Below are 14,687 nucleotides of genomic sequence, written 5' to 3'. Positions count from 1 at the left end.
AAAAAAGATAAGAGAGCAACTCTGTAAGATCAGAATGGAAGATAATCTTGCAGGCAGTCAGATTCAAAACAAATGAGAATCCGTCTAGGCAAAACCATAAGTTACAAAAAGACACAAAACAGGAACTCACATTTCCTCCAGCACAGCGAATTTCACAAGCCAAAACAAAGAAAACCTAACTCATTTTCTAGCTAGAATACTTACTAGCTTTACAGGAGTTGGAGGGCTTGCATCCTCGATCTGTTCCCGGCAAAGGTATCACACAGACAGACAAAAGCCTTTTCCCCCCTCCAGATTTGAAAGTATCTTGTCCCCTCATTGGTCATTTTGGGTCAGGTGCCAGCCAGGTTACCTGCCCTTCTTAACCCTTTACAGGTAAAAGGACTTTGCCTCTGGCCAGGAGGGATTTTATAGCACTGTATACAGAAAGGTGGTTACCCTTCCCTTTATATTTATGACACCCTCCTTTCACAGTATTCTGCAAGGACAAAGTTACTTTACGACCACACACCAGGTTTCTTCCTAAAGTGTCTTCTGAGTTTCATGTGAGTCAAGTCATTTACCTGCCAGTGTTCTTTCCAAAACCACATAATTCCAATCTGGAGACTGTGTTCCATGCTGAAGATGTCAAGAAGGTGTTATCCTTCTACCTAGATAGGATTAAATCATTTTGTAAATCTCCTAGACTGCTCATTTTGTTTGTAGACAGATCTAAAGGTTCTCAATGAAGTCACAATCTATATCTATAGCTCAACCTAAAAATTCCCCAGTATCTGAGATCTGCAGAGCTGCTACATGGTCTTTGGTACATACCTTCTCCAGGCACTACGCCTTAGTCAGTGCCTCTAGAGTTGATGTAGCAGTTGGCAATGCAGTTCTTTCTTCTGTGCTGGACTTGACTCTGGGGCTTCCTCCTCCTTATGGGGATACTGCTCGGGAGTTACCTGAAGTGAAGCACCCATAGGGACATTATTCAAAGAAGAAAGAGAGGTTACTCACCCTGTGCATTAGCTGTAATTCTTCTAAATGTGTTCCTCTTTGGGTGCTACACTACCCGCCCTCCTTCCCCTTTGCTTCAGAGTTTTCTTCTGAGATGCAGCGGTGAAGAAGGAACTGAGGGCAGTTTGCTCATGCAGCCTAATATAGCCTTGCTGCAGGGCATAAGGATATCAGCAGCACATGCATGCGCCAAATGCAGACTGCTCATGAAAATCTCAGATTAAATATGTGTGGGGCGCATGCACATCTGAAGTGGAGCACCCATAGGAGGACACATCTCAAAGAACTGCAGTTACTGCCCAGGATGAGTAGTCTCTTTTTTCCTTACCCTATCAGCCTCAATCCATGCTTGAATAAGAATAGGGCTCTCTAGAAAAAGAGCCTGATCTGGTGGTGGGTTTAGGGTCAGTTCAGCTCCCATTATAACAGTACTTCTCAGGATTGGAACTACATTGAGAGGAAGGACAGTCCAGTTATTAGGGTACTAGTCTAGGATTTGGGAGACCTGGGTTTAGTTCCCACCTCTGCCAAAGATTTCCTCTGTGATCTTGGGCAAGTTGCTTACTCTCTCTGGGCCTCAGTTTCCCCCTTATGTAATATGGAGATAATATTACTTTCTGTTCTCACAGGGTATTATGAGATAATATAAATACATTAAAGATTATAGTAATCGGGACTTATAACTATCTAAGATAAATTGTCTTGAGGTCAAATTCTGAGAACTGCTGAGCATCTCTAACTCCCATTCGTTCCCAAGAGGCACTCAGAATCTTTCAGGATTGGGTTCTCAGAAAACTCCAGAGGGAATTGACAAAAACGAGGAGTCCAGTGGCACCTGAAAGACTAACAGATTGATTTGGGCATAAGCTTTTGTGGGACTCCATGCATCTGAAGAAGTGGGATTTTTACCCACTAAAGCTTGTGCCCAAATAAATCCGTTAGTCTTTAAGGTGCCACCAGACTCCTCGTTATTTTTGTGGATACAGACTAACATGGCTACCTCTCTGATAGAGGGAATTGAGTAATTCCTCATTTCTAATATTCTTAATCATTTACAGTTATAGAAATATAATAAAAATAGCTTGAAATTTGGATGATAACATTTAGTTGTGAAAGTGTGAGTAAAAACTACATCTGTATTTTTCACAGAGCTAATGAAAGGATAGCAGAGGCCAATGCAAAACTCCTTCATGAGCGCCATAGGAGCAAATCTTTAATTGCTAACAGCATTGTAAATGGAGGTCTTTCTGCAAGTCCAGTCCTGGATACAACTCAACTTGGCAATCTCGGCAATAATTTAACACTAAATAGAAGTCTTGGTCTTGGAGGAAGTTTCATAAACCCAACTGGAAATGCATTATCTTCAAAAAACAGAGTGGAAGCTTATCTTGCTAAGGTGAGTAATTACAGATATCATTCTAAATTATTTTTATATAATTTAGGTTAAAGCATAGTCTGTCTTAGTCTTATTAATGAGCGTTCATTTTAAATGCAAAATATATATCCCAATGCTTGTAACCTAATAGTGTAAAAACCACAATAATTAATCATGAAAATAAATATATATATAATTTTAGAGGGAAAAGAGACTATAGTACTTACATACAGTGGGTAGTATGGGCCTGTGTGCAAATAAGCATGCACACAAGACAGAATATCTGGCAATTAACATCTAACAAGAAGAAGAAAAAAATCTTAAGAATTTTTGTCTTAGGTTGCAGGAAACTCCTAACACAGGTGCATATTATTTATTTGCATAGAAAGATCATTTGTATTATGAAAGGGTAAAGATAAAAAGCTCATGATGTTGTAATTCTTGCTAGCTTTAATTTAAAAGAGGGGTACAAAAATTCTGAAGAACAAGTATTAGTTAACGGTACTTTTGCCTTCCTCTGTTACCTTCCTAATGTTTATGCTATATACATGTGTCATAGGGCTCCACTCTTTGGCAAGTGACTTGGCACATGAATATTGGCCACTTGGGCCCCGTTAAAAAAAGAATGCTGTACAATGGGGTTGTCTGTATTTAGTATACATCCTGTGGTGAGGAATTTATGCCATGCACAGTAAATATTTACTTTTTAATAGCTCCTTAGCTTAGTCTCTTTGGGCTGTCTCAGGTTGAAGAGTAGCATAATATGGCAAGATAAATGATACCATATATGTACTGTATTATTGCCTGGTTTCCTCCTCTGCTGAAATATGAATGGTAAATAATAATTAAAAGGTAAAACTAATTGCTCTTCAAGTTACTGTCAACACAAATTCTACCTTGAGTGTGCATGTATGTAAGGTTGGATTGTTTTTCAATAGCAGTGTCTATTGGGGCCATGCCTGTAGCCTGGGAGCCCTTGCAACCACCATAGCTGAGTTTAAAATGGGCTGGGCAGCCTCAACCACCTCTCAATTTCTTCTTACTCCTCTGGCATTGACCCAGGAGAAGGGACCATAAGGAGCACTGCTCCTCGGACCAAGGAACATACAAATCTTTCTTCCCAGTCAGAAGACTTAAGTCCTCACCTGAGGCTCTGACACTCCAGTCCCTTGAGGCTGAGCCTCACACAGGTACATCAAAGCCAATGTTGGCATTGACAATCACTTCACACAGTAAGCACTTTGCCGCTTCTGATACCACTCAGACAGCAGACTCCTCTCTGGCGCTGGATAGGTCCATACCAATGGCAGCAGCACCAAGAAAACCCGTGATGCATACATAATGATGGCGCCCCTAAGAGGCACCCACAAGTTCTGAATTGATAAGGGAACTTCTAAACTGGTACTCTCCCATCCCATGTGTCATCCTCCCCCTCAACACTCCTACGAACACTGGCTTCATTGGTCTCCATGCAGTATCAACCCTTATGTTGGGAAACCAGCTTCCTCAGTGGTCTTCAGACCAAGATCACCTCTTGCCTACACAGCAGATTGAGCCAGTCCTAGTACCCACTCCCAGACATCATCAGTTTCTGAAAGGAGAGGAAGACCTCAGTGGAGATGATCTCTCCTCTGACCACTCACAGTCTCTAGCTATTTCCTCCTCGCCTGCTGATGAAACGACCAACCCTCCTCCTACATCCTCTTCAGGGTGGTTAAAAGTTTTTCAGGAAATGATGAGACTAGCAGAAATATTGGATATCCTATTAGAGATAATCCAAGAAAAGCAACATAAGATATTAGCCCTTCTCCACCCATCATCTTTAAGCAAAATGACTTCACCTATTAATTTAGGGCTTTTGGAACCAACAAAGGTCATCTGGGACACTCCTGCATCCATTCCCCCCACAACTTCCAAGTGCACAAACAAGAGATGTTTGTGCTAGCTAATGGGCACAAATACTTTTTAGAATCCCAGCCTCAGTACCCTGATTGTCCAGGCTGTTCATGAGAAATCTAAACAGCCCAAATCCATTCCCAGAAAAAGACAAAGAAATTCGATCTTTTCAGACAAAAAAATATACTTCTCAGCGAATCGTCAACTAGGAGTTGCCAGTTATCAAGCACTTCTTTTTAAGTATGATGTCCGCTTTTGGGACAGGTTCTTTACCTTAACATAGAAGCTCCCCTGTGAATACTAGGAAGAGTTAAGGTCAACCATGACAGATGGACAGCTCACTGCTAGAACATTGCTCGAAACAATGCATCAGAACCACAGCTATGGCTGTGACAATGAGAAGGTTGTCCTGGCTATAGACATCTGCTGCCCCTCATGAAGTCTAAGTGACCATACAGGATCTACCCTTCCCAGGTAATTAACTGTTCAGTAGTGACACTGATGAGGCATTGCACTTTCTTAAAGATACAGAGAACAACCCTCCAGTCACTGAGGCTTATGTGATCCAGCTCTTAGAGGTAAACAACAATGTTGTCAGCAGTCCTTGTATAAATACAGCAGCAATGCTATCCTCAACAACGCATTTCATAGCCACCAAGGAAGAGGCAGTGTTTTCACCAATGACATTCCTTGAGCTCTTCCTTGGCACCCCTGCAACAGGGACAGTTGGTCACAAAACATCTCTGAAAGCAATGTCGAGAGCCCAGCTGGACCACCTGTGTATCGACTCCCTTCTATTCATGTTGGCAACCACCTATTTTATTTTAGAGAAGTTTGGGCTGGGATTACTTCAGACCAGTCAGTCCTCAAGATAATGAACAAGGGGTATCCCATCCAGTTTCAAGCTGTTACAATCTCCTCCCCATTCTTCCCGCTCCTCCTCAGAGATCCCTCTCACGAGACACTTCTAAGACAATAAATTTAACACTGGGAATAGTGGAGGAAGTTCCTTAAGGATTCAAAGGAAAAGGGCTCTACTCCCACTACTTCTTGATCCGAAAGAAGAAGGGGGCATGGAGACCCCACCTGAATCTTCAACATCTCAGTCTTTTTGCTCAGTGTTTCAAATTCAGGATGGTCACCTTAGCCTGTGTTATCCCCTCTTTGGATCCCATGGACTTGTTCACAGCTACTTTCACATTGTGCTGGGAGTATCACAGAAAATATACCTTAGTCACTCTTAGGCTTCATCTGATTTCCACATTAATCAGTCCCCTCAACAAGTCATCTACTCCATACAAAAAACTCTAGCTCTCTTCAGCCCTCTGGGACTCAATGGTTAACAGAAACAAATCCACACTAACTCCAACACAATGCATTGAACTCATAGGGGCAATGTTTAGATTCCAGGTTAGCAAAGACATACCAACAGCAACAGAGATCAGACATCATATAGCAGTTCCAGGTGCATTTCATAACGCAAGTGAGAACTTCTCTAAAGATTTTGCCACACTTCACTTTTGTCCACTTGAAGTGTGGTTGAAATCAGTGTATCTGCCCAGTGCAGCATGGACAAGAAGGGGCACACAGAAGTCCTGTGATCATTTGATTGGTGGGCACAACCAAAATAAGTGTGTTGGAAAGTTCCATTTTCCACATCCCTTCCAAGGTAGTCTTAGACTTCCACATTAATGAGTCTCTTTATCTGCCAGTCTTTTTCTCCAAACCTCATTCTTTACCTGCCGAAGCAAACCTTTACACACTGGATGTAGTTAGAGCAGTCTTTTTATTTGGACAGGACTAGATTGATTGATTGATTAGAGCTTCACTGAGACTGCTTAGTACTTTTGTAGGACAGATGAGGGGACAACGGATATCCTTGCAGAGATTGTCTAAATGGATTTTGAACAATATACATACTTGGTATGTATTATTAAAGAATGATATTACCCTAGACACATCTGGTCTCATTTGATTCGAATCCACTGGGTCTACACTGCCTCTTTTAATGGACCCATTGACTGAGATATGTAGAAGAGCTATATGGAGTTCGGTCGATACTTTTATCATTCAAGCCTCTAGATCAGATGCAAGCTTTGGTCAGGAGATTCTTCAATCAGTACTTAAATATGACTCCTTTACATAATCTGGGCACAGGATACTGCTTGCTTATCACTAGGGCTGTCAAGCGATTAAATAAATTAATCGTGATTTATCGTGCTATTAAACAATAATAGAATACCATTTATTTAAATATTTTGGATGCTTTCTACATTTTCAAATACTGTATATTGATTTCAGTGACAACACAGAGTACAAAGTGTACAGCGCTCACTTTATGTTTATTTTTATTACAAATATTTGCATGTAAAAATCAAAAGAAATAGTATTTTTCAATTCACCTAATACAAGTACTGTAGTGTAATCTCTTTATCATGAAAGTTGAATTTACACATATAGAATTATGTACCAAAAAAAACCTGCATTCGAAAATAAAACAATATAAAACTTTAGAGCCTACAAGCCCACTCAGTCTTGTTCAGCCAATCGCTCAGACAGAGAAGTTTGTTTACATTTGCAGGAGATAATGTTTCCCGCTTCTAGTTTACAATGTCACCTGAAAATGAGAACAGGTGTTCACATGGCACTGTTGTAGCCGGTGTCGCAAGATATTTAGGAGCCAGATGCGGTAAAGATTCATATGTCCCTTCATGCTTTTACCACCATTCTAGAGGATATGCATCCATGCTGATGACAGGTTCTGCTCGATAATGATCCAAAGCAGTGCGGACAAAAGGTGTTCATTTTCAACGTCTGTGTCAGATGCTACCAGCAGGAGGTTAATTTTCTTTTTTGGTGGTTTGGGTTCTATAGTTTCCACATCAGAGTGTTGCTCTTTTAAGACTTCTGAAAAGCATGCTCCACATCTCATCCCTCTCAGATTTTGGAAGGCACTTCAGATTCTTAAACCTTGGGTCAAGTGCTGTAGCTATCTTTAGAAATCTCACATTGGTACCTTCTTTGTGTTTTGTCAAATCTGCTGTGAAAGTCTTCTTAAAACGAACAACATCTGCTGGGTTATCATCCAAGACTGCTAAAACAAGAAATATATGGCAGAATGCGAGTGAAACAGCAGGAGGCATACAGTTCTCCCCCTGAGGAGTTCAGTCACTATTTAATGAATTAATTCATTATTTTTTTAACAAGCATCATCAGCATAGAAGAATGTCCTTTGGAATGGTGGCCGAAGCATGAAGGGGCATACGAATGTTTAGCATATCTCGCATGTAAATAGCTTGCAATAGCAGCTACAAAAGTGTCATGTGAACACCTGTTCTCACTGTCACGTGATATTGTAAATAAGAAATGGGCAGCATTATCTCCCGTAAATGTAAACAAACTTGTTTGTCTTAGTGATTGGCTGAACAAGTAGCACTGAGTGGACTTGTAGGCTCTAAAGTTTTACATTGTTTTGTTTTTGAGTGCAGTTATGTAGCAAAAAAATCTACATTTCTAAGTTGCACTTTCATGATAGAGATTGCACTACAGTACTTGTATGAGCTGAACTGAAAAATACTATTTCTTTTATTTATCCTTTTTACAGTGCAACTATTTGTCATCAAAAATGATAACATAAAGTGAGCGCTGTACACTTTGTGGTCTGTGTTAGTAGTAATTGAAAACAATATATTTGAAAATGTAGAAGAACATCCACAAATATTTAATAAATTTCAATTGGCATTCTATTGTTTAACACTGTGATAAAAACTGCGATTAATCACGATTCATTTTTTTAATTACAATTAATTTTTTGAGTTAATTGCATGAGTTAACTGCGATTAATTGACAGCCCTACTTATCACCAACAGTGAAATCTGTGTGGACAGTTACTCAAAAAAGAAAGGTTACTTACCTTTACAGTCAGTGAGTGAGGTTCTTCAAGATGTATTGTCCACACAGATTCCACAGCCTGCCCTCTGTCCTTGCTAATTCAAAGTACCGTCACATGGGATTCCTTATCAGTGAAGAAACTGAAAAGTGGTTGAGGCCGTCCCATCCCTTATATCCTTGGCTATGGTGGTTTTGAGAGCTCCCAGGACTCAGGAGCAGCTCCAATGGATATTGATATTTTAAAAGAATCTGATATTGTGCACATGGGGCACATGCATGTTCAAGGTGGAATTTGTGCAAACAACGCATCACAAAAAACCACAGTTACATTAAGGTAAGTAACTACTCTTTCTTCTTCAAGTGCTTGCTCAGGTCCATTCCATATTAAGTATGTGTGCTTGCCACATGCACTGATGATGGAAGTTTTTTCCCTCAGCAGTATCCGTAGGGCACTGGCCCTGGTGCCCACATGGTGCAGTATAAGGGGCACCGCCAGTTACCCTCACCCTTAGTTCCTTCTTGCCACCAGTGATGGTGTTGGAACATCAGCTGCTTCAGCTAGCGTTGTTTCATGCGAACTTCGAAAACCTGTAATATAGTTAGTAGTTTCTTAGTTACCCTTAGTAGTAGTACTCAAACTCATCGTTAGTCCCAACGGCAGTCAGCCAGGGGATGGGGCATGCTCTGGTCCCCAGGCTTTAAGCCCTGTGACCACTGCAAAGGTCCTATGGCCACCAGCGATCCACATACCAGCTGCCTAAGGTGCTTAGGCGAAGGACACATAAGTGACAAGTGTCAGATCTGTAAGTCCTTTAAACCTAGGATGAAGAAGGAGCATGATATCTGTCTGAAAAAGCTGTTAATGGAGTCGGCATTTACTCCGGCACTGGAGCAATGGTCTGACTCCACAACCAGCACCGCGGACTCCATGCGCAGCGCTCGGCTGGCACCATCTACAAGCCAGCACTGATCCCCCTCCATGGCTCCAGTCAAGAAGCCGAAAAAGACTGTGAGGGGAAGATCTCCTACCTGTAAGGGAAAGGAGAGGGCTGGGGGTGAGCCACGACCCATGCCATGCAGCTCAATGCCCCCTTCAGGAAGTCGGGCCCCAGCTCAAGTCAAGCAGTGTAGCCCATCCCTCGCCTATGACTCCGATAGCGGTGCAGGCCCCAGCCAGCTTCAGCTGCCATTGACACCCGAAGCCCTTCAAGCAGCTCAGGAGAGCCTTATGTTCCCGGTGCTGCCCACACCGGCTCCAGCAGTACCCCGGTCTCGGGGAAAACCCATGCTGGGACCTATGCGGGTGTCCCCACTTCAGCGGCACTGTTCCCCATCGAGAGGGACGTCCCATCATTGTGCACCCACCAGAAGCCGTCATGCCTCAGGACTAGAGAGGCAGGCTCAGCAGAGCCCTCTTTGGTCTCCGCACAGGGGTCACCGATGGAGGGACTCAAGGCGTACCTCGCCGGTAGATTGGCACAGTCCCTCTGAGGCACGCGCTACGTGGCAAGAACTCCTGGACCGGCCCCGACTGTCTCCAAGGACCCGGTACCAATCATGGTGACCGATCGAGGATCAGAGATTGCAGATCACCAGGTCATCATCGCCCATCTCCTAGCAATAGGTCACCTTACCCAGGAAGATCCTCCCGGCAACCAGCCCCTATTAGCTCCCGGTCCCGTTTGACGTCCCAGTACTGGTCGAGAAGAGTGAGGCGTGAATTGCCAGGTCTCCAACGCAGATCCGCCAAATGCTATCGGTCCCCGAGATCCCAACCAAGATGCCTGTCTCATTCGGACAGGCTGGCTTCGGGACACAGTGATGGGCACCGGTCAGACAAGAGCCACCATTCCACCTGATCCTGGTCACCCGGTACCAACCGCTCCGTTTATACCTCCGGCACTAAGCGAGGTTCCCTGACCGCGGGGCTAGCCCCAATACCTGCAGTGCCGCCTACATCATCAGCACTGAAACCTGTCCCATGGCTCCAGGTGCAGTGGCCAGTGCCATTGTACCTGTGGAACCCTTGTTATCACCCAACCCTCCCAGGCTGCCCGGTTGGCATTGAGAGCCTCGGAGAGGCCAGCGGCCTCAGTATCTCGTCCCCCTCTGTTGGTCGAGGCTTTGGGGGGTAAGACCCCCAGGTCCAGGAGGACCCAGGGGAGCAAGCTACTGGACCACCAATGGAAGTAGAGGTCCCTGTGGCATTGTCCTCATCGCACGGGGCCCCCTCACCCAGTTTCTCAAGATGACACCAAAATGCACCACGAACTTTTGAAAATGATCGCGTCCATCCTGGGGCTTCAGGCAGAGGAACTGGAAGAGCCCTCGGACTCCCTGTTTGATGTCCTCTGCTCCTCGGTTCCTGCCAGGGTGGCCATACCCCTTCATGAAGGGGTATCCAAAATCACTAATGTCCTGTGGCAAACCACCTCTTCCCTGGCCCCTATCTCTAAGAGGGCTGAATGCAAGTACTTTGTGCCAACCAAGAGACATGAGTACTTCTACTCCTATTCGGCCCCCAATTCCCTCGTGGTAGAGGTGGTTAACCACAAAGAGAGTCAAGGACAACCCAGGGCCACCCCCAAAATAAAGATTAGAGGAGGTTGGATCTCTTTGGGCGTAAGATTTATTCATCTTCCAGCCTTCAGCTGAGAGTGGCAACCACCAAGCCCTCTTTGGCCGATATGACTTTAATATGTGGCAAGCCACGGCCAAGTTCGAAGGGTCGCTCCCCAAGGCTTCCAAGAAGGAGTTCGAGCAATCCTCGATGAGGGCACAACCATGGCCAGGGCAGCCCTCCAGGCGGCGTTGGATACCGCTGATGCTGCTGCCCGCACCATGGCTTCCACTATCTCCATGCAGAGCCGCCTGGCTGCTCCTCTCTGAGTTGCCCTCTGAGGCTCAGCAGTCAATGAAGGACTGCCCTTCGATGGCTGAGCCCTATTTGCAGAGCAAACAGACAGCAAGTTCCATGGCCTCAAGGACTCCCACTCCGCCCTGAAAACCCTGGGTCTTTATGTCCTAACCCCGGCACGTAAGCAGTTCAAACCGCAGCAGCCTCAGGGCCAGGGGAGCCAGCCTTGGCAGGACCAGCCTCACAAACGAGCCAAGGGCTACAAGCACCATCAGAGCCACCCGCCTCCACCCTCTACCCAGTCAGGCTTGACCTGTGCCAAGCAAGGGGCCAAACAGTCATTTTGTGGGTGTGCCCGAGGGCAACCTACCAGACTATTCCCCAGATCCATCTGTCCCAGTGTTCTCCAACCGCCTTTCCCTTTTCCTACCTTCTTGGACCACTATAACCTTGGACCGATGGGTCGTCAGCATGGTGGAGCAGGGTTATACCCTCCAGTTCCTTTCTACCCCCCCCATCTGCCTTCCCTGTCCCTCTTCAGGGACCCCCCTCACAGAAGTCTCCTCACACAGGAGGTAAAGGGGTTGCTACAGCTGGGAGTGGTGGAGGAAGTTTCTCTTGACTACAGGAACAAGGGGTTCTGTTCCTGGTACTTTTTAATCCCAAAGGCCAAGGGCAGTCTACGGCCCATCCTGGACCTGTGAGACCTCAACAAGTACCTAAAGAAGTTAAAGTTCCACATGGTTTCCCTGGCTTCTATTATCCCCTCCCTGGATCCGGGAGACTTGTATGCCACCCTCAACTTGAAGGATGCATACTTCCACATAGCAATCTTTCAAGGACACAGACGCTTCCTCCGGTTTACAGTGGGGCCCCACCACTACCAGTTTGCGGTTCTCCCATTTGGGTTGGCGACAGCACCGAGAGTGTTTACCAAGTGCATGTTGGTGGTAGTAGCTTACCTCAGGTGACATGGTATCCAGATCTACCCATACCTCGATGACTGGCTCGTCAAGGGCAGCTCCAGGTCTCAAGTCCAAAGGGATGTCCCGGTGCTTCAAGCCGCATGCTGCTCCCTGGGCCTACTGGTGAATAACAAAAAGTCAACGTTAGTGCCGGTGCAGAGGATAGAGTTCATTGGAACAGTCCTCGACTCGACCTGCACCAGGGTGTTCCTGCCACTGAAAAGGTTCCACGCATTGACAAACCTCAGCGCGGAAGTCTCCACATTCCCTTTGACTACAACCAGGGTCCGTATGCACCTGCTGGGTCACATGGCAGCCTGCACTTACGTGATCCACTATGCCAGGCTCTGGATGCAGCCCCTGCGACTATTGCTGGGACAGTCTATTCCCAGTCCCGGCACCCCTTAGAAACTATCATTACCATTCCCCAGGCAATACTTACCTTGCTGCAATGGTGGACCAACTGAGGGCAAGTCCTGGATGGCGTTCCATTCAACAAACCCCTTCACTCCATCGAGTTGGTGTCGGACGCCTCAGACCTTGGCTGGCGTGCGCACCTCGGCAACGGCCAGACACAGGGGATGTGGTCCCCAAAGGAGGTGAGGTTGCATATAAACATCAAAGAGTTCTGAGCAGTCCGGCTGGCTTGCAGTCTTCCTGTCCCACCTCTGGGGCAAGGTGGTACAAGTCCTGACGGACAACACAGCCTCGATGTTCTACATCAACAGGCAAGGGGGAGCGTGCTCATCGGCTCTCTGTCAAAAGGCAGTCCATCTATGGGACTTCTACATCAGCCACGAAATCCACCTGGAAGCTTGTCACTTTCCCGGTGTCAAGAATATGCTGGCGGACCACGTTAGGAGGGACTTCTCCTCTCACCACGAGTGGTCGCTCCATCTAGAAGTAGCCTGCATGATCTTCCAAAGGTGGGGAACTCCCCAAGTGGACCTGTTCACTACCAGACAGAACAGGAAATGCACCGGTTTTATTCTTGGCAAGGTCTGAGCAAGGGCTCCCTCTCCGATGCCTTCCTCCTGTTGTGGTCAGGGAGCCTGATGTATGCATTCCCTCTGATTCCACTCATCAGCAGGATCCTGGCAAAGATCAAGAGAGACAATGTGCAGGTTGTCATGATCGCCCCGGTGTGGCCTCGCCAGCATTGGTTCGGCATGCTCATGAACTTGTCAGTGGCCCCACCCTGGCCCCTGCCCAACTGTCTGGACCTGCTGTCACAGGACCATGGTCAGCTCCTACACCCCAACCTCGAGTCCCTCCACCTCAGCATGTATGCTGTGTGGCTGAACCCAGAGGAACGGACCTGTTCAAAAGGAGTCCAACAGGTCCTCCTGGGGAGTAGAAAGCCTTCAACCAGACTGACTTACCTGGCTAAATGGATGAGGTTTTCCCGCTGGGCATCTGAACGTGGCATCTCTCCCATACGTTCTTCCATACAGACTGTCCTGGACTACCTGCTCCATTTGAGGAACCAGGGCCTGGCACACTCTTCCATTAGAGTGCATCTCGGGGCCATCTCTGCTTTTCACCAACTGATCCAAGGACGACAATGTTTTCCCATGACATGACGATCCGATTCTTGAGAGGGCTCAAGAGACTCTTCCTGCAGGTGCGGGCTCCTGTCCCATAGTCCTCTTAACTTGGTCCTCTCTAGGCTCACTAGCCCGCCCTTTGAGCTGCTGGGTTCTTGCTCCATTTCTCACCTGTCATGGAAGGTCGTGTTCCTAGTGGCAGTGACGTTGGGAAGATGGGTCTCTGAAATCAAAGCCTTGACCTCAGAACTTCTTCTACAAAGACACGGCTCAGCTGCAGCCCCACCAGGCCTTCCTGATGAAGGTGGTATCCATATGAACCAGGACATCTTCCTCCCGGTGTTCTGTCCCAAACCGCACAAGACCAGTGAAGAGAAGCATCTTCACGTGCTGGACGGCCAAAGAGCATTGGCTTTTTATTTAGAACATACCAAGCCTTTCCGTAAATCAACTCAGCTCTTCATCGCTACAGCAGATAGAATGAAAGGCCTTCCCGTGTTTCTCCTAGAGGATTGCCAACTGGATCACCTTGTCCATAAGGACATGTTACAACCTGGCGGGGGTTCCGCCGTTGCCAATTGTCAGAGCCCACATGACAAGAGCACAGGCGTCTTCGGCAGCCTTCCTGGTGCACATCCCTATCCAGGACATTTGTAGAGCTGCAACGTGGTCCTCTGTCCACATGTTCATGGCTCATTATGCCATCACTCGCCAGGCCAGAGATGATGCTGGATTTGGCAGAGCTATGTTGCAATCCACATATCCATGAACTCCTACCCACCTCTGGGGTACTGCTTTGGAGTCACCTAATATGGAATGGACATGAGCAAGCATTCAAAGAAGAAAAGACAGTTACCTTTTCTGCAGCTGGTGTTCTTCGAGATGTGTTGCTCATGTCCATTCCACAACCCGCCCTCCTTCCCCACTGTCAGAGTTTCCAGCAAGAAGGAACTGAGGGTGAGGGGAGCCAGTGGCACCCCTTATACCGTGCCATGCGGGCGCCACTCCAGAGGGCACCAGAGCCGGTTCCCTACGGATACTGCTGAGGGAAAAACTTCTGGCACCCGTGCATGTGGTAAGCACACACACCTAATATGGAATGGACATGAGCAACACATCTCGAAGAACAACAGTTACGGAAAAGGTAACTGTCTTTT

The 14,687-nt window shown here is 46.4% G+C and overlaps 1 protein-coding gene and 1 long non-coding RNA gene across 11 annotated transcripts in view; one reads left to right on the top strand and one right to left on the bottom strand.

The window, feature by feature from the left end:
- The window catches only part of ANKRD26 (ankyrin repeat domain containing 26), a 195,351-nt gene that overhangs the window by 161,970 nt on the left and 18,694 nt on the right, over nt 1-14,687 (top strand). For all 10 annotated transcript variants that reach the window (XM_048836164.2, XM_048836169.2, XM_048836165.2 and 7 more), the window contains one exon: nt 2,149-2,395. In XM_048836164.2, the coding sequence (XP_048692121.2) occupies nt 2,149-2,395 (247 nt within the window). The remainder of the gene's footprint in view (nt 1-2,148; nt 2,396-14,687) is intronic.
- LOC125630361 (uncharacterized) lies at nt 41-13,849 on the bottom strand. The gene is made up of 6 exons (XR_007354645.2): nt 13,366-13,849; nt 12,426-13,077; nt 11,981-12,103; nt 2,602-2,671; nt 814-944; nt 41-650 (listed from the first exon to the last, which is right to left on the bottom strand). It is a non-coding gene; the product is annotated as an uncharacterized LOC125630361 (long non-coding RNA).

Source organism: Caretta caretta, chromosome 1 (assembly GCF_965140235.1).
Source record: "Caretta caretta isolate rCarCar2 chromosome 1, rCarCar1.hap1, whole genome shotgun sequence".
Lineage (NCBI taxonomy): Eukaryota > Metazoa > Chordata > Testudines > Cheloniidae > Caretta > Caretta caretta.
This window is presented reverse-complemented; position numbering and strand designations above follow the sequence as displayed.